The 20,763-nt window shown below is 51.0% G+C and overlaps 1 protein-coding gene across 2 annotated transcripts in view; it reads right to left on the reverse strand.

Moving 5' to 3' along the window:
* BMP7 (bone morphogenetic protein 7) overlaps nt 1-20,763 on the reverse strand; it is a 94,885-nt gene that overhangs the window by 58,157 nt on the left and 15,965 nt on the right. For both annotated transcript variants that reach the window (XM_044918630.1, XM_021677894.1), the window contains exon 2: nt 4,271-4,463. In XM_044918630.1, the coding sequence (XP_044774565.1) occupies nt 4,271-4,463 (193 nt within the window). The remainder of the gene's footprint in view (nt 1-4,270; nt 4,464-20,763) is intronic.

Below are 20,763 nucleotides of genomic sequence, written 5' to 3' on the forward strand. Positions count from 1 at the left end.
TTGATGGTGGTCATGGTGGTGGTGGTCATGGTGGTTTGGTGGTGGTGATGGTGATGGTGGTGATGGAGGTGATGGCAGTGATGGTGTTAGTGGTGTTGGTGGTGGTGATGGTGATGGTGGTGATGTAGGTGATGGCAGTGATGGTGTTAATGGTGTTGATGGTGGTCATGGTGGTGGTGGTCATGGTGGTGTTGGTGGTGGTGATGGTGGTGATGTAGGTGATGGCAGTGATGGTGTTAATGGTGTTGATGGTGGTGGTGGGGGTGGTTGAGCACTTACTATGTTCTAAGGAAGTCTGTTAACCCACTTTATCCTCAGCACAGCTCTGGGAGGTAGATGCAATTATTATCCCCATTGTACAGAGGAGGAACCTGAGGCTCCACAGGTCACTGCTTCCCAAGGCCACACTGGTATGTAGTGTCGGGATTTGAATCCACACTCTAATTAGCCAGATTATCCCACCTGAGGAATTACACAATAGAATCATTTTGCTTCTGGATTAAAAAACAAAACAACCCACCCAGAAAAAATATGTAAATAATTTAAAAATTTTTTTAACCTTTTAAGTTCTGGAGAATGAAGGTCTCACCTCTTTCTTTCAGGGACAGAAAGGAAATTTAGACATCTACCGACAGCAGCCCCTTGCTCTCCCTCCATTCCCTGCCTCTTTCATACTTTGCACCTGCCATGTCATCTGGAGGGCGGGGGCGTGGGTCTGGCTACTTCCGCCAGTGCCTGGCACACAGCAGGACTCAGACATTGCTAACGAGGGACCTGGTCTCCCGGCAAGCCAAATGCCCCCAGAGTCAGGAAGCCAAAGCAAGGCTCGCGGGCCCAGAGATGGCCTGTGGCCAAGCTGCTCACCGGGGGCAACCTATGATGCCCACCCTCGCCACCTGCCAGAGAGCCGCAGACAGCCGTCCCGCCCATCCCGCTTCCAACCACAGTGACTCAGGCCTTCTTCCCTCCCCGAGGGCCTCCGGATCCACCGCACGGAACGGAGACAGGGTCGAGGAGGGAGCAGCCTCAAACCGTGACGGGACACGTGCCCGCGATGCCAGCAGGCTGACACAGGCAGAAAGACAAGCAGCTGCTGGCTGCCTGCTGGGGAGGCCAAGGCTCGTGTTCCATTAAGCAAGGACCAAGTGGCTCGCCCCGTCTGGGTATCATCACATCCCTCTGTCCTCCCTACGACCCGTGCTTGTCCCCGCCTTAGGACCATGGCCTTTGCCGTTCCCCTGCAACTTGCTCTGTTCCAGCCCACGCCCCATTGCCAGAGCCTTCTTGTCATTCAAACACGCCCAGCTCAACAAGGCCATGGCCATCCATGACCACTCGATCGCTTCATGAGGCCAGCTCGTCTGTTTCCTTGCTTCCTGGTTTCCTGCCCTTCTTCTTCAGCCCCTGATATGGGTTGGAGCGTATCCCCTGAAAAGATATGCTCGAGGTCCACCCCTGGTACCTGTGAATGTGACCGTATTTGGAAAGAAGGTCTCTGCAGATTAACTTCATTAGTTAAGTAAGATGAGGTCATATTGGAGCAGGGAGGGCCCCTAGGTTTCCTTCTAAGAGGAGAGAGGTGCACAGGAGAAGGTCCCGTGAAGATGCAGGGCCACGTGGCAACAGAGCAGAGAGTGGGCAGACAGATGTAGCTAGAAGCCAGAGCACCGACAATGGACAGACACCCCCAGAAGCTGGAAGAAGCAGGAAGGACCCCCACCCCCACCCTTCAAAGGTTTCCGAGGCAGCACTGCCCTGCCAACACCTTAACTTCCGACTTCCAGCCTCCAGAACCATGTGAGAGCACATTTCTATTGTTTTAAGCCACGCACCTCGTGGGACTTTGTTAGTGCAGCCCAGAAAACCAGTCCTCTCCTCAGCCACTGTTTCAGATGAGGCCCCTGGTCCCGTAGTCCAGTCCCAAAGCCAGCGCCTGGCCTGTGGGTACTCAGGGGGGTGGGATAAACACATGGCTGGGCTCACAAGTCTCTTTCTAAGTGCAGTGGCCTCTGACCCTCACAAAGGAGGTCCTGTGCCTGTCACACCAGGCTTGTCTGTCTCAGGGCCCGGTGGGTGGCGACACCCCTCGTGAAAAATGGCAGCATCCCAGCCAAACCCCGGGGACACAGCAGTGGCGGGGAGGGCAAAGGCATTCTGGGAACTCCAGAAACTCGGAGAAAGAACCGAACAGGTGACACCAGCCAACACTTGCATTCTTTCAGCCAAACCCACTTGGGGCGGCCACATTCCTGAGGTGAAGCCTCTTGCCGGAGACTCCTGAGGCAGGTGTGGGGAGCCTGCCAGGAGGGGTGGGGAGGGAGCTGGGCTCGGCGTTTGCACAAGTGGGCCGATGGAGTGCTATTGACGAGCTGCCTCTGGGTACCTGCCTCGCCTCCTACTAATCAGCCTTCAGGAGAAAAGTCAAACATATGTTTTTGTTCAGGAGTCCTGGGGGATCTGTCAGAACCCAGAGCAAATGTGTGTCACACCCCCAAAATGAACTCGATGCTTCTTCCTATAATTGGGTCTGGGGGATGGGGCACAAATGCTGGGGTTCAGTGGGTCATCATAGGATTTGGAGGTGATTGCCAAGACTGCGTGCCACCTCCCCCACGGCACACCCTTTTTCCCGGTACCCTCCCCTCCAGGAGGGTCTGCGGGCCTCTCTGTAGTATAGGGTGAGTAGGGCTGTGCATGCAAGTGGGGGCTCTAAAATGCAAATTTAGTCAGCACTAAGACACCATTTGTCGCCCATCAGACCGACAAAGACCAAAACCGTCTGATCAGAGATGATGTTGTGAGCACATGAGAAACCGGCCTGCTCTTAGGTTGTTGGTATCAACTGACATAACCTCCAGGGACAGCTGTCCAGCAAAGTCGATCAGTTACTGACGCGTGCACCCTCTGACCCCAGGACTCTACTTCCGGGGCTGTACCTGATAGACTCGCACCGGTGTGAAATAATGCTGTCGACAAAAATAATGTGCCTCCCGCCTGTAACCCAGAAACGTGGAGAATCCATCAGGGTGGAGAACCTCAAGGAGCGGGAAGCGGAAGCTGCCTGCGGGACGGGCACCGGGGCTCAGAGCCGGGAGGGAGCCTTCCTGTTCACTGTAGCTGCTTTTCTCTTGAATGTGACAACGTGAGCATGTCTTACCTTCGCAAAAATCTCTTTTCAAAAGAAATACTTTTTGGACGCCCGGGCTCAAGTCCCAATTTGGCCACTTTTCTCCCTGGGTGGTGGCACGCAGATGACACACCCTTTGGCTTTCAGCTCATGACTCTCCCCATGTCCCAGAGGAGTGGCCGCCTCACAGGGCTGTCGTGAATACAAAACCAGGTAACAAGTGCAAAACAGTGGAAACCCTCAGAAAGAGAGGCTTGGTTTTCTTAGTCTTTAAGAAGACGACCCCTGACATGGTGGTGCTCGCGAAGGAGGTGGTGACGTCTCCTCTGTCCCCAGGGTGGTAATGGGTCCCCATTCCCGCTGCAAATGCTGAGACTGTCCATCAGGAGGCGCCCAGAGCACCTTCCCACCATTCGTTACTGAGGAATGGCATCCAGCCATGACAAGAGTCATCCTGAGCCAGCCCTCGAGTCAGCCCCTGGGCAGCACCACTGGGGTTGGTCACAGTCACCTCTGGAAGGCACCATGTGCTCGCTCGAAGCTCCGGCCCATCTCTGAGTCTCCTGACCTCTCAGGAGACCTCGAAACTGAAGGGTCTCAAGACAGTCAAGTCTTTCGGCACAAGATCTGGGTTCCCGACCTCATGATCCTTAGAAGGCTGAGTTCTCTCTCTGCCTGTTTATTTCTGGGTTGGGGTTTTTATCCCGTTTTATGACAAATGGCCACCTTCACCGGTTGCCTGATGTCATGTGCTGGGTTTCACGGTGAGCAATGGGAGATAGGTAGACCCCTCAAAAGATGCTCCTTCCTCTTCCCTATCTCCATCCCCTCCGTGCCCCTGACCCAGACCACCCATAAGTACCCACACGGGCTCACCTGGCCGTCCCCTCTTCCTAACTCAATTTGCTGATGGGGAGAGTTTAAAGAAATAGCAACCCACACCACAGACTTTCTTGACAGAAGAGGTGCAGTGTAGGGCCTGGCAGGTGGTTGGTGGCCCCAGACAGAAGCGGCCCGGCCCCGGCCCCAGCCCCGGCCCCGGCCCCGGCCCCGGCCCCGGCCCCAGCCCGAGCCACCGCCCCCTTCCTCCTCTGCAGCCTAAGGCAGCACAGCCCCCAGCCCGGCGCCAGCCCCAGCACCCACCTGCCCAAGTGCTCCTGCAGCACCTGGTAAACGCTGATCCGGAACGTCTCGTTGTCGAAGCGCTCCCGAATGTAGTCCTTGTAGATCCGGAATTCGGCTGCGGTCACAGCTTCTCCTTCTGGGATCTTGGAAAGATCAAACCGGAACTCGCGATGGTGGTAGCGCGGGTAGAAGAACTCTTTGTCGTGCTCCACTGGAGAGGGAAGAAAGCACACACCCGCACCAACCTCTCATTAGTTACTGGCTTTCGCTCTCCTGGCGCAGAGCCCAAGCATGCCCACGGCCAGAGACCCCTGGGCTCGACTGCCCCTTCCTCGCTGGCCCACGGCAGCCTGCAGACGCACAGCCTCGGACCCTGGGGTCACCTTGAACGAGAGCAGTGACTCTGCATCAACCCACTGGGAAGACTGGGGCACTGACCAAGCCATCCCAGAGGCCCTGGACAGACGCCGGGTCATGGACGCTCAGGCCCGGGTTCAAATCCAGGGTCAGCCACCAACTAGCGGGCCTGCACAAGGTACCATGTAATCTATCTGGACCCCCATTTCCTCATCTAAAAATGAGGATAATAATCCTGCACAGGCTGTTGGGAGAGCTAAGTAACTGAACATCAACAGCTTGGCTGCTGGGAGGGCTCGACAACGGTGAGCTATTATGAATACAGACAGACCGCACTCTGCCTGTCATGAGGTCCCTGAGGCCCAGCGGTGCTCAGCCCTGGCTGTAGGTGGGAATCATCATGGGGGCTTTGAAAAAACACTGACGCCCTGTCCCAGCGGTGAGCTGGTAAATACCTAGGAACTGGCTCTCTGGAACCTTATCTGTTGTGTTTACCAACTTCCATTTTGGCAGATTTCGAGCTACCGACGTGAAATCACTGAAGATGGAGGTGGGAGACTGGCACATGGGGGGGGCTCTGGCACTGTGCCCACTGTGCTTGCCCCTCCCTGAGCCAACTCAGTATCTTTGGAGAGGGGGTCCAGAAACCCATACTTCTTAAAGCACCCCAGATGTTTCTAACAGCCATCAGGGTTTCCAAACACAGCCTTAGACTAAAAGCAGAAAAAGTGGTGAATGGCAAGGTTGGGGGATGAGGATTTTTAAAATGACTTCTGGATAAAATAAGGCAAAGGCCTCAAGTCTTCTCCTTTATACTGGCAGTGAGACTAAGAGATTATGCCCATTTCATTGAAAATAAATGTTGAAATGGACGTAAGCCCAAAAAGAGTGTTTCTGGGCGTGGGCCTGTGATTCCCAAGGATCATGCATCCTCTGATCCAAAGTGGAACGGGGATGAAGCTGGGAGTCATCAAGTGCTGGAAAGATGCAGAATGGCTAAGTTCAGGCAAGTGTGAGGCATCTGCAGATACCTTTCCTCTCCTGGGAGAAACAGCCCCATCTCCGCTTCCTGCCTGGGGGAGGGGGGTGACCAGAGACACAGGGAAAATAGAGGAGAAACATGCCCAGCTTCACCTCCAGCTTCAGCTTCCTAAGCCCTAGAAGCTCTCAGGCTGGATCAGGGCTGCCCAGCTGCAGGCAGGGCATGAACGCCTTTGAGGAAAAAGGTTCCCAACACTGGCAGCCCAAAGGCCCTTCCTACAGGCCTTCACTTAAAAAAAAAAAAAACAGAAACAAAAACAAAACTGTTTTAAACCTTAATAATACTTCTAAAAGATACTAAGATGAGGGCAGGGGTGTTGATGAATTATCCACTCATCAGGCTAGTCCCTGTTGGGCAGAGGGGGCAGGTAAAGTCCTCAAGGCCAGGGGACTCTGGCTGGGCACAGGAGTGACCCTGCCTCTGGAGAGATCTCAGGAAGGTGTCCTCTGAACTTTAGCTGCTGGAATCTTGGGCCACACGTGGAGAGCTGGCCACAGGAATGACTTCTCCAGAAACCGCCCCGTGGTCCCTGTAGATTGCACCTGTCCTCCTCACTTGCTCTGTCCTTGACCCCCACCCAGAGCACTTGCCTTCTGACCCAGTCTCTGGGAAAGGCTGAGCTGGGGGACAAAGAATGCTGCTGGGGGCGTCACCAGGCCCCCACTTTGATTTATGCAGAAGGCAGGTAGGGGAGGGGTCTTTGTGGCAGCCTCTAAGAAGTGAACCTCAGGAGGGGACCTCAGAGTGAGGGAGCAGAGCAAAAAGCCTTGCCCCGGTCACTGTGGAAACACCAGGGCCAGGCCTCTGTCATCCTTCTAGCTCACTCAACCTTCAGGTCACCCTAGGAGGTGAGCCCAATGCCGCGTTGGTAGGGGATGCACCTAAGACCCAAGAGGTGCCGAGTGCCCTGCCCAGGGCCAAAGAGCTGGGCCTCAGACCCAGGCCCCACCAAATCTTAGCCACGCATCTCAGTGCCTGAGCCAATAGCTCTGCAAGGGCAGTTCTTATGCTTGTCATCAGAACTTTCTCGTTGTGCGACAGCATGCATATGGTGTGCACACAAACTGCTTGTGTGAGGTTCTGCGCCTCGTCACAGTGAACCTCCCCATGGGGCCTCCTCCCAGATCAAGAAACAGAATGTCGCCAGCAACCCTTTCCTCTCCCCCAACTTCTCAAGCCTCAGGTTGGTTTAGCTCGTTTCAGAATATCATAAACAGGAAATAATACGGTCCATGTCCTTTTGTATGTGGCTTCTTTAATTCAACAGTGTTTGTGTGGTTCATCAACGTGCTTGTGGATGTTCATCCATCCTTGGTGCTGTATAGTATTCCATGCTTGGATTTCACCATGATTCACATATCCATTCTGCAGTTCATGGGCATTCGGGTCATTTCCAGTTTGGGGCTCTCGGAGCAGTGCATTCTGGTACCCATGTTCCCCGTATCTTTGTGAATGTGGGGAGGCATGCGCAGAAGTAGAATTGTGTGTGTTCACCTTTAGTCCTATTGCCGAGCTGTTCTCCCCAAGTATTGCCCTGGGAGCTTTTTCAGAGTGTGCCAGGAGGGACAGCGGAGAAACACAAGTCTGTCCTATTAAGGAGATGGGCACAGTCCGGGGCCCCTCAAGGGCTTTTTTGCTTGGGACTGGCTGAGAGTGGTAAGGCAGCCACCCCTGGAGAGCGGCCGCCCACCCCAGCGAGCAGTCCGGGCATGCACCCATTCAGCCCCCACCTGGGCCCCCTCACTGAGTGAGCTCCCAGTGAACACACCCGAGCTGTCCTCCAGCCCCGCCACCCCACCCGACCTGAGGTCACTGAAGACCATCTCAGAACTAAATGGAAAGTTTGTTTAATGGCCATGATCTTGCCAGACTTCCAGGTAATAGCATGCAGCACTTGGTTCTTCCTGCCTTCGAACACCCCACCTTCCTGTGGCTCCTTTCACTGTGACCTGCTAGCTTTCCCTCCAACTCTCTGGCCACTCCTTGAAAGACAGTCCCACTGAAGTCCCCTGGAGCTGTGGAAGAACAGGGGAGCATTCCACAGGCCACCCCCCTTCCCCGCGTGCTGATAGGCTGCACAAATAAAGTCTCCGTTTCCAACCATCTGACTCTGTCCTCTCCCAGAGAATGGGGGTGCAGAACCCCCTGCTTACAACGAAGAGGGCTAAAGAACCCAGAATTACAAAAAGGCATGTTCATGGAGCACTTGCTCTGGGCTGGGTCCTGCTCTGAGCACTCTCCAGTCATCATCTGATGGAACCTGTGAGGCGGGATTGATCCCCGTTTCACAGATGAGGAACCTGAGGCTCAGGGAGGCAGGTGACTTGCCCAAGGTCACAAGTTTAGTGAGTGGCTGGGCTCCAAAGCTCACACTCCTTGACCTTTACCCTTTCTGGAGCCAGGTGCGCTCAGTCTGAACCTGTGTCCCTATCAGCTGTGCGGTCTTGACCGAGTTACTTAACCTCTGCATGCCTCCCCTCGTCCCAGGATCATAATAATGGCCCTTTCTGTGTACAGAGTCGGCACTTACAGCAATGTAAGTTCACGTCTGCCATGGTCACGGGGCCTCTCAAACAATGAGGCGGGAGAATTCCAATCAGCACAGAAGCCTTATGCGCGGGTAGGTATTTGCATAGTTTGGCTATGACAACTGTATTTGAAAAATATCATAGTCAGACCAAACACTAGAGAAATGTTTGAAGGAGCAGGACATTAACACAGGTGTAACCACTGAAGTCACACCCAGTGAAGAAAGAAAACCCTGATACATAATCACAAAAATAAATCTGTTGCAGCAGGTGTATATACAACGTCTTAAATGAATAAGATAAAATGTATCTTAACTGTTAGTTAAGATACCAGGGTTATAAGGTTTCTTTTGTTAAAAAGATACATGCAGAGTGTCCAGCTAAATTTCTAGCAAACATCTGCAGGCTCTCTGGGACAGCTTTCTGTGTGCATCGCCTTCATTCATTATTTTAAGACAATGAGCAGTATGAACCACGTCAGCCTTCTTCTCTTCCTGAAACCACATCACCGTGGGTTCTAAAAATACTTCTGTAATTTATCAAAGTCAGATAATCATATTTTTAAAAAAAGCAGTTCATAATTCAAAGTCCAAACCAAATTCCAAATCTCATCTCACCGAGGCATCCATTTTATACAGAAGCCACCCCACGGCATGGAATCCACACCATTTCAAGCTCAGGGGTCCAGGCGGTTCAACTGTCACCACTAAAGTAGATAGAAGCATGAACTTTTAGGGAGAAAATACAGCTTTATACTTCTTTCCTATATTACCATATCTGATTACCCAAGACTTGGGTTTTTAAATAACTGTCTAGAGTTGGTATCTCCCTTTGTCCATAAAGAGAAGCTTTCTAAAGGCAACCCAGACCCTAGGAATCCAGCTTTTTCTGCACCGCCCTTAACATTCCAGCACCCCACCGGCTAAGAGAGCTCATAGGCATTAACGAAGACTTTCATCTTCAAAAGATTAAAAGGGCCCAAATCCCCGAGACCAAAAGATAAGTCCAAAGAAAATGGATTCCAGAAAACACCATCCTGACAGCAACCAGCCCTGTGACTGTCCCCAAAGCCGACTCTAGTGTCCTTTTACAAAAGCCTGGAATAATGACCCCAAAGCTGGTCCTGGAAGGGGTCATTCTGGGCTCGAGGGTGTCCGTAAAGGGTAGAGGCAGGTGGGAATCGGAAGCCACCCACCTGGGCGTCCCCGCTCATGGCCCTCGGACACGCCAGGGGAGACCTCTGCCCCACGTAAAGCCTGCTCCCCTGCATCCCCCAGAGGGTTTCTGCCTCCTCTCAGCATCTGGGCTCCTCCTCCCACTGACATTACACAAAAAGTACAGACATACCTCTCACTAAGTTAGTGTCCTCTGAACAAAGGGGTTATGATAACCGAATGGAACTTGCCGTATAGACTTGCCAAGGGCAGCACATATTTAAACAGTACCTAAGCGTAGGTATTGAGAACCATGCTTTGTAGAACTGTATTTAACCCTGTAAAATGAGGGGTATGGACCCCCCAATATATTTATACTTACATCCATACATAATAATACACCCCAGAAGACAATAAATTCTTACAAATGCGAGAAAACAGAGAAGGTATCATCTATCTTTTGCTCCCGCTGGGTGGGCAAAGTGGCTGCAGGACCGACCACTCACAGTGATGTCACAAAAAGGTGCCGTGACTGTACCATCTCTTTCTCTTGGAAAGCCTCATTGGGGCTCTCTCAGTCAAGCCATGTGAGCCCCGGGGAGCTGCCATCTTGTCCCATGACCCCTTTCGGCAGAGTTGAGGGATGGGAGGGAACAAACCCCAAGCTGGGCCGAACAGGGATGTCTTTTTTTCCCCTGGAACCTGGAGGGAAAGAGCCCCTGTTTGTCTTCTCTGCCTTGAATTCTACAGGTGTAAGTCGGCACTGTGGGCAGCCATGAGCCACTGCTGTGCAGAGGAAGCTGGTCTGTGATAAGGTAGATGCCAGGCAGGGGGCGCAGACATCAGCCTTGAGGAGGGAAGCCTTTCAGGTTTGATCCTTTGGTCTGGTGATCCCCATCCTTCGTGAAGTCTGGGGTTTCAATTCTTCCAACCGTGAGTTATGTGGAGAATCCCCAAACAAGTCCCCCTTAAACTAAATGGAGTCAGCTTTTGCAGCTTGATAGTTTGCAAACTACTATTTGCAACCAAAGCAGTTCTGAACAAAATAATCATGAGCCCAGTAATACTCCACGTCTGGGAATGGATGGGCGGGGAAACACGCCCAGATAATCATGGTTATCTCCAAGTGACCACTTGCCATGAAAGCTTCATTCTTTAGACTTGGATAATTTCCAAATACAAGATGACCCCTTGATCTAGCTCTGTAGGAGCAGGGGCCCTGACTGACCCCATCGTGAACCCCCAGTGCCCAGCACAGCCTGACACATAGTAGGGCTCCATAAGTCTATCGGATTGAATATATTACGCCTCGTGTAATTTCCTTCTGGTCTTTAAATAACATGCATACAGTAAAGCATACAGATGCTAAGTGTTGACAAAGCTCGATTAACTTTCTCAACACAAATACACCCAGAGCGGGAAATAGTACATTCATTCCTCGGACCAAAGATGTCTCCACAGGGCCCCTCCTGAACACCAGCCCCTCCTCCCCAAAGGTGACCACCATCCCAACACCTGGCACCACAGACTCAGTCCACCTGCTGGATGCTTACCCTTCTGTGTCTGCGTCCCTGTGGTTGCGTGTGGTGGTGGATCATTCATTTCTACTACTGTATGGAACCCTGTTGCAGGAATTGGCCACAGTCTATTATTTGATGGGCCTTTGGATGGTTACCAGTTCCAGATAGTTACAAACTGTGCTATGAGGAACATCCTTGTACATGCCTTTTGGTGAACACATTTCTATTGGGTAAACACTTTGAAGCAGGACTGCTGGTCAGAGGGCAGGAGCATGCTCATCTTTAGTATATGCATCTGACTGTTTCCACATCAAGAATTTGGGGGTAACAGGGAATGGGGCCAAAGGAGACACAGTCCCTAAAGGAACAGTTCATTTTAATTTATTTCAGTAGACCCCAATGCATTTGTTTAGGTATGAGGAAGTTCTTCACGGGAAAGATGTTGAATGCAGTCTTGAGGAAGGATGGAGGTCCACCAGCCCCAGAGAAGAGGGAGAGGAAACAGACTGGTTCCAAAGACCTCCAGTTATGAACTTCTTTCATGAGGATGAGGCTCTGGGAACCAAGAGAACCAGCCAAAGTCCACAATATAACCAGAAGCTAGAACTGAGCTTTCAAGGACCCTTGACTGCTTAAGATCCCGTGTCCCAGAACCTACCTCCATCCGGATTTAACTCCAAAACTTCCAACGCAGCCTTCCTTTCTTTCCTACGGGGATGCGATTCATCCAGAAGGTTCTGGCACATGCCAGAATTCACTGGAGCTGACTGTGACCAAGGCAGCTGTCGGAAGGCAATTTATGGTGGCCCCGCAGCTTCGGGGATGTGAACCTTGATGATGGCTCTTCATTCGTTCAAAGATTTACATGGCGAGATGAAGGAGCTTGAAAAAGCCACCAGAGGCACGCCATAAATTGGGAGCTCTGGAAAATGGACCAGACGTACCCAACTACTCTAACAGGAAAATGTTCTCTTGGGAACATGAGCGTTGACATACTCTGCAGCACAGCTGTCACAGAAGAGAGGACACTGTCCTAAACCCATAGAAAAGGAATATCACATAAAAGTCTAAAATGATACATGCTCCCAAGAAAATATCTCTGCGTGTCCTCACACCCCAGTGTGCTCATTCAGCAAGCGCTTCTTGACCGCCCCAGCAAGGAGTGAGAGCCCTCCGTCAACATGTGGTGGGACAAAGACAGATAAAAGCCCAGTCAGATTGCAGCTCTGGGGGCACCTGGGTGGCTCAGTCGGCTAAGCATCTGCCTTCAGCTCAGGTCATGAGATCCCAGAGTCCTGGGATCGAGCCCCGCATCGGGCTCCCTGCTCAGCAGGGGGCCTGCTTCTCCCTCTGCCTGCCATTCCCCCTGCTTGTGCACGCTCTCTCTCTCTGACAAATAAATAAATAAAATCTTAAAAAAAAAAAAAAAAGATTGCAGCTCTGTCACCTGCCTGACCCCTGAGCTGGCTAATGGCTACTGTTTTTTCAATTTGATTCTTAATTGTAGTACAATATACATAAGATTTACCATCTTAACCATTTTTGTAGTTCAGTCATGTTAAATACATTCACAGTGTGGTGCAACCAATATCCAGAACTCTTTTTAATCTTGCAAGACTGAAAGACGCATTAAGCAAGCCCCCCATTCTCCACCCCCAGCCCCTGGCACCCCCAATTCTATTTTCTGTCTCTGTGAATTCAACTCCTCTAGGGACCTCCTACCAGAGGAATCTTACAGTACTGGTCTTTTTGTGTCTGGCTTATTTCACTGAGCATCGTGTCCTCCAGGTTCATCCACACGGGAGTTTGTGTCAGGATTCCCTTCCTTTTCAAGGCTGAATGGTATTCCATTGTGTGTATAGACCATGTTTCGTTTATCTGTTAATCTGTCGATGGACACTCAGGTTGTTTCTACCTTTTGGTTACTGTAAATAATGCTCCTATGAACATGGAGAGGCCAATATCTCCTTGAAGCCCTGCTTTCAATTTTTCTGGGTCTGTATCTAGAAGTGGAATTGCTGAACCATATGGTAATTCTATTTTTAATTTGTTGAGGAAATGTCATTCTGTTTTCCACAGAGGCTGTACCATTTTACAGCCCTCCCAACAGTACACAAGGGCTCCAATTTCTCCACATCCTCACCAGCAAAAGTTGACTTGTTATTTTCTGATGTTTGGTTTTGTTTTGAGAGTAGCCACCCGAATGGGGGTGAGGGGGACAGTCACGATTATAAAGGCCCTCCCACTGTCCTGGACGTCTCATCACGTGTCACACACAACATCTCACCGAATCCTTATAAAAATCCTACTCACAGGTAGGCACGTGAATTGTGTCCATTTTACAGATGGAGACACTGAGGCTCAGAGATGCAAAGTCACTTCCCCATGGCCACACGGCTGGCCTGAATACCCACACGATCTTCACCACTCGGCCATGCCGACTCTCTCCCTGACACTGGACACCACCGCCGACTTCACAGCCATGGAGATAATCAAATAAGGACAACCCCAGAGTATCGCAAGCTCTTAGCACACATGTGAACGCAACAGTAATCTCCTTAAAAGCTGCACTCAGAGAGCAAAGACTGTATCCGACTCAGGTCCCCCTTTGCTTTGCAAGTTTTGCTCCGGCCCAAGGCCAGAGTCGCCCTGGAAAGAGGGTGACAGCTTGAAGACGGCATAGCATTAATCTGTCTCCCCATCCTCCCTCCCTAGCCCCCAACATCGGGGTGGGGGGCAGGGCCCTGTCTGGCGGAGGGCACACGAGCAGCATTGTCTCCCTGCCCCTGGACTGCTGCTTCAACTCTCGAACTTTCCACCAAATACTTGGGCTGCCAACAAGACCACCTGGAGTCCCAGCGCCGGGCGCTCCGAGAGGGTCTTCGGAGACACTGCCTCCTTGTTAGATGCCCAGAGACGCAGGCGCGGAGGCCAGGCCGCTGGGCAGGCCAGGCATTTGTCATCGGTGCCGCGGCACAGATGTGGGGTGGGGGTGGGGCAGGGGAATTACTGTACCGCAAGATTAAACACTTCAGTGTCAACATGTGCGCGGTATTGCTCGAACAATGTTATCATTGTGAATTGAATGGACCAAAGGTTTTAGGGGATGGGGCGGAGAGAGGGAAAAAAGATGGGTTTAATTATCTCTAGGGCTGAAGCCAGTTGTTTGCCTAAAGAGACCCAGACGCTGGTAGAGCTGGAAAGAAACATGGGCTGTAAGCATATGTCGATCTCTCTGCCATCAGCCGAGGGCAGCCATCCCTCATTCATGGGCGCCCCATCTCCGTGCAGGGAGGAACCCAGCCCCCAGGGATCCCTGGGTCCCGATGCCATCCCCGGCCAGCTGCAAAGGAGGGAAAAGAATGGAAACTAGCTACTATTTTCAGCTCAACTAGTAATTCTCAACCAGGGGTGATTTTGACCTTTCCCAACAACCCCACCAAGGGATATTGGGCAATGCCTGGATTCATTTTTGTTTGCCACAACTTAGGGGGTGTGTGCTACTGGCGTCTAGTGGGTGGAGGCCGGGGACATTGCTAAACATCCTGCAAAGCACAGGACAGCCCCCCTCCCCCAGGGAATGGTCCAGCTCCAGCTGTCAATCATGCCAAGTTGAGAATCCCTGAGCGAACAGATGAACAAACCTCAAGAGAGTCTGGGAGGGGTGCCTGGGTGGCTCAGTCGTTGGGCATCTGCCTTCGGCTCGGGTCATGGTCCCAGGGTCCTGGGATCAAGCCCCACATCGGGCTCCCTGCTCGGCAGGAAGCCTGCTTCTCCCTCTCCCACTCCCCCTGCTTGGGTTCCTTCTCTTGCTGTGTCTCTCTCTGTCAAATAAATAAATAAAATCTTTAAAAAAAGAGACAGAGAGTCTGGGAACCTGGGTTTTGGCCCCATCTGGGCTCTGAGCGAGGGGGGTGGGGCCCCAGGTTCACAGGGCCTCAGTTCTTCCCTCTAACAAAGGGATGGGTTTAATTGGTCTTGCCCATTCCCTGCACTTCTATTAGGTTGCACCCTAAAAGTCGCCAAATTCTACCCATTTTGACCTATCGATGGTTCAGCCTAATACCTCCAAACCTGGATTCTACATCTGTGCTTCTGGTATGACAGCCACGAACCACACATGTCTACTGAGCACTTGGGACGTGGCTGGTGTGGCTAGGAAGTGAACGTTTACATTTATTCTGGTGTGATTAATCAGAATCTAAACGGCCACGTGAAGCTAGTGCTCCCGTATTGGACAGCACAGATACAGAACCTGTCCATCACGGCAGAAAGTTCTATCGGAACTTAGAGCAACGCTCAGTAGTATCAGTGTGCTGGCTTCTTAGAGCAACATGATGACAGGGAGAGCTTACTGCAAACCAGGGTCTGAATACACGTTCTCAGAGGCACAAGGGGAGGGTCCCCCCCCCTCCAAAGACATCCCCATTGTGAGAAATGCCACGGAAGCAGGGAGAATTTAATCCTGGAGCTGTGTGTGAGGCCTGGGATGGAAGCTGGTGGCTCTGCGGCTCTCGGTTCTGTCTGTAAACAGGCATGATGGCCCCCTGCTCTGGTCACAGGACCACCGGGAACCTGTCATTTGGTGAGTGACATCACGCACTGGATAATCATCAGACACACCAAGTTCAGGAACACGGGGCTGGGGCTCTACTCCGGGTCCAGCTGGGCACCGTAGCCCCTTCCCTCTTGCGGAGCTGGGCTCAACCTGACGGTCACAGCCCGACAAAGCCACCGTCCCTTAACGTCCCCTCCCCACTAGCCCGTTCCGTTTCCCTCCTAGAACTTAACTGCTCTGATTACTGTATTGATTGGTCTGCTGACCTGTCTATGACCTGTCTTCACTTCTAGATTTTAACCCCAAGAGCACACAAACTGAGCAAGGGCACAGAACAAAGCAGGTTTCAACCATGGAGCGAGGCCGGGGTGTGAGTCCCCGCTCCGCGGCCACCGGGGGCTTAGCGAGTTACTTCTCATCTGTAAGATGGGAGGATGAGAATACTTACTCCATCGGGCTGTTGTTGGATTAAAACAGACCAGGGATTCGCACAGCCCGGCGTGCTTCAGAATCACCTGGGAGCTCGTTAACACGAGACCACTGGGCTGACTCCCAGCATTTTTAATTCAGGGGGTCTGGGGTGGAGCCTAAGGACTGGCATTTCTAACACATTCTCAGGAGATGCCGAGAGTCTGGGGACCCCACTTTGAGAACCGATCGCACAGAGGCGGTCTGTGGCGTGCCGGCACACAGGGAGGTCCTGAACGATGTTAGCGGTCACTACTTTGTTGTTCTCCACTGTTCCATCTGCTGTACCCACTTGCCTGGCACTTGGCAGAGTCTCAAGTATCTTAGTGCAGAGTCTCCAGAAACTTCCCCCACAGGACCCTTGCCTCACTCAGCTCAAGAAGCAGTAGAAAGCTGGGGCTCAGGTGGGCCATGGGGCCTGATGGCCTGGGTTGGAACACAGGCTCTGCCAATCGCCAGCAGGGACTCAGGACAAGTTAACCCAGCTCCGGGAGCCTTAGCGTCCCCCCTCTATAAAATGGAAATGTGAAGGGGCCTCTAGTTACGGGGCTTTCTGAGAATTCGAGGACACAGAGGCTAGCAATCATGGGGCATGGTGGGGGGGGGGGGGGAGACACACGTGTACCCTGCCCAGAGCAGACCCCAGGAGCGGCCGGCGGTGGGGAGAGGAGCTGCCGTGGGACAGGAGGGTGCCTCTCCAGACCTTCCCCCCAGAGCAGCCAGACTCCTGGGTCAGCTGGGCAGGCACAGCTGGTTTAAGGTATTTGAGAAGCAAATCAAATCAAATGAGAATTTATAATCCTTCCTGAGGTCTGGGTTCCATCAACCCAAACTCATTAGGCCCTGGCCATGCAGGTGCAGCTAAGGAAGAAATTGTTCTGCGTTTCCTTCATGCTGGGCTCCCATCTCCCTTTCAAAATAAGAGTTTCTGCAAACCCTGTACTCGGACCAAAACACCACAGAGCCATCTGCACTTCTTCTGTACACAGGATGGTGTGGAGGGAGGTGTGCGAAGCCTATTCCCAGGGGCTGGCGGGGGAGGTTTGCTGGAAAACAGCAATCCTCAAGAGCCTGATCCATTTGATATTCACATTTTCAAGTTGTTTTTTTTTTTACATTTATTTATTTTTAAGTAATCCCTACACCCAACGAGGGGCTCAAACTCGTGACTCCAAGACCAAGAGTCCCAGGCTCCACTGGCTGAGCCAGCCAGGCACCCCGATATTCATATTTTCAACTAGCTGAACTTGGATTCCCAAGCTGAACTACCAAAACATCCTCAAAACTGCACTGTTGTCCTTTGAACACGTTTCTGGTAAGGGAAGGAAAACCCACCATCAAACCAAAGAACGGCTTGGAAATCTGTGGCACGTAATCAGGGGGGATGCCAATGAGTTGTAAAGTGAGTCTCCAGCTCATGCTTAACAGTTCTAAATGGGGTCATCTTACAAATCATTGGAAATGATTAGTAGTGATTTAAGAGAATTCCTGTACAATTAAATTTATATAAAATTTAAAAACAGGTGAGACTAATCTATGCCATTAGGACAGCGGTCACCCTTTGGGAAGAGTGCCAAGGAGTTCTGGGAGCCGATCGTGTTCTGTTTCTTGATTCGTGTGCCGTTCTGTACCCGTTTACAAAACCATCAATAAACAGTGTTTGTAGTAAATGTGGGCTGGGTTTATCCACCTTCAGTTCAACATAAGAAGTATTTGTCACCATATCTCCTCTATTGTAAGAGGTGTGATCAATGTCATGGCAGCTCTTGGGGGAAAGGTACCTTTATCAATTTTAAGACATTTTGGTTTCAGAAACACTGATCATCAAAGAAATGGGGGATGATGCCTAAAGCAGAGTTATGTGGCTTCCGCCTGCCCTCACATATGATCCGCCCATTAGCAAGGCTGTTCACTAACCTGCTCCACACCCATTTTTGAGCCTGAGGAGCACTTCAGGATCAAGCACTTCAGGAAGTGGACCTCCAAATTCAAATTCGCTTCCTGGCTGTGTATCCTGGGCCAGCTACTTGCTTCTCTGTGCTCAGTTTTCTGGTCTATAAAATAGGGAGGATAAGAATGGCCCCCACCTGAAACGGTTGTCATGAAAATTCATTAAGTTAATTTAGGTAAAGAAAATAAATTAAGTAAATTTAGGTAAAGTTAACTGGCACATAGTAAGCCCCTGACAAATGTTACCTGCTTAGATTATTATCATGATGGTTAACACAGCTCTAACTGAATAGTTGCTACACCCCCACCCCCACCCCCACCTAGACACAAGGGACCAGAATCTGACTCCCAGCAACCTTATTTATGTAGCGTGATCCACCTTCTAGACCCAACTGATGCATGCATGAACATGTGATTCAAGGTGCCGAAGAGTCTCTCCCCAGAAATTTTAGTTGGGTCCAATAAGTCAGTCGTGTCATCAAAAACCCAAGTTTCTTCTGTCTCTTTGCTCTGCTATTGATAATTTAATCCTTAGGCCTGTTGCCTCATGATCACAAGATGGCTGCCATGACTCCAAACATCACGTCTCCACAGAACCACATTCAAGGCAGGAAAAAAAAAAAGAAGAAGAAGAAGAAGAAGAGTACAGAGAGTTCTGTTTGCTCAGCTGTCACTCATCTGGAAGCAAAATATTTTTCAGAAGAACCACCTCCTATCCCATTCCTCCCCTAGCAAATTTCCTCCTGTGTCTCACCGGTTAGGACAGCATCCTGTGGCCATTCCAACCTGCCAGGGAAGTTGGGAAAGCAAGTATGTGGCTAGCCAGATAGTTGTAATTACAAGTTGCTGTGGGTGGCCTTCTTTCTCCCAATCGGCAGGGGAGCAGATGAACCCAGTGAGGCAGAGAGGCAGGAGGGGCTGTTCAGTGACAGGTGAGGGACATGGAGAGAATAATACTTGGATTCTCTACGGACCTGCAAGTTGCTGGCGTGTCCTTTCCTCAGGCTTGGGGATGCACTGATTTCCCAATTTTTTTTTATTTTCACTTAAGCTAGTTTGAGTAGATTTATTTTGCCTGCAACCAAAGAATTCTGTTACATGTACTTTTGTTGACACCAAACAAACGTTGCCCAAAAATAATCCCTGAAAATACCTTCTACCTCCTTTTCCTCTGATCAATTCTAACTGGTGAACCTAAGGATACACTCAGACCCTCGCGCCTTACTCTCTCACAAACCAGCAGCAACAACCCAGGTGCCCAGAGCCCACCTCCTGGAAAAAGTTGTTTCAGGCTCTCAGTGTACACACAAGGTTCCACCAGGACAGGCAGGCCTTCCCTCCAAGCAGCTCTCCACCCTTGGCTAGCAAACAATGTGACACGGATTCTTATAATGCCTTGAGTATCTTGATCTATTCGTCCTCTACCCAGAGGGAAACAGGAGCTTCCTGTCCCACAAGCAGAACTCAGATCAAGCCCCAGCCCGGCCTCTGCTTCCTCCCAGGTTACAAGGACTCCTGACCTTCTCAGGTCTTTTCAAATACTTCGGCCCCTTGTCTGAAGAGATCAGGAGGGTTGAGCTGATAAAATAAAGTTTGTTTTCTGCAAACAATTGGCTGTTGGCTAGAGTCCTATGAGGACCAAAGTTGTACTGACTTACAGGTTTGAGTTTAAAGAGAAGCTCAAGTCTCTCCATGGGCTGCAGAGGGTCTGAAATCATGTCAGCATGCCACCAATCTTCCGCTTACATTCAAGTGCCAAACTGTTATTTGGAGACCAGAAACTAGCTTAGGGCCTCTATCTATCATACAGAGGAGCAAAATCATGTGTGCAAATAACTTATGTAAATCCAACTATATAGCACATAGGCAACAACAACAAAGAGAAACAATTTAAATAAGTTGAATGTGGCTACCCAACAACCTCTTCCAATCCACTTTTCCCTCACCCACCTCCCACTGTGTTGGCCAGAGGCCAGTTTCATACCTTCCCATCCTCCCTTGCAGCAAGTGCTGGCCTTATGAACCAGCCGGGCTCATGGGACATAAGGAGAAGTTTTCTAGAGACTTCTAGGAAATGAAGAGCTAGGCAAGCAAGGAGAGCTCTTTGAACCCACCCCCCTTCTCCTGCCTTGAACATGAGTTTGTGTGAGGATGTGATGTCCGGGGCTGTAGCAGCCATCTTGTAACCACAAGGTAACAGGCATGAGGAATCTGAGGATGGTGATGGTAAGGCATAAATTTCACATATACCCGAATGATATCACTGAGCTGCTGCCCCAAACTTGCAATCACCTCCCTGAATTCTTGCTGTTATGGGCGATAATGACCTGTTTTTAACGCTGAAGCCACTGGTAGCAAAGGCAGATGTTCTGTGACTTAGAACAAGTCCTAAATGAGACATCATTTCTCTCCACTGAAGCAGGGAGAAGGCTTTGGGAGGCATATACCTCGCAGCATCTGCTGTCCTTGAGGGTGGTGCTAATGGTTAAAGATAAGTGCTTGGGTCCACTATGGGCCCTGAACCCCAACCAAGCATTGCACCTAACGTGCAATGAAAGCAGCAGCAACGTGCCCCACCACTGAAGGAAAACCGGCTCTGGGTCTTCGCACACAGAGACGGAGTGTGTCTATTTTCTGTGTGGCTTCTTAAGGGATTTCAAGGGTGATTTTCACTCTGCTCAACTTCTGTCCAACCCGCTGCCTTCAGCCTAGCCCCCACGGAAGGGGGGACTACAGCATCACACTTTTTTTCAAATGCCCAGGCCTCTTGTCAAAATCTGTAATGGGGGGCACCTGGGTGGCTCACTGGTTGAGCATCGGGCTCTTAGTTTAGGCTCAGGTCATGATCTTGGGGTCATGGGGTTGAGCCCTGCGTCAGGCTTTGCAGTCAGTGGGGAGTCTGCTTTAGGATTCTCTCTCTCCCTCTCCTTCTGC

This window comes from Neomonachus schauinslandi, chromosome 10 (assembly GCF_002201575.2).
Source record: "Neomonachus schauinslandi chromosome 10, ASM220157v2, whole genome shotgun sequence".
Taxonomy (NCBI): domain Eukaryota; kingdom Metazoa; phylum Chordata; class Mammalia; order Carnivora; family Phocidae; genus Neomonachus; species Neomonachus schauinslandi.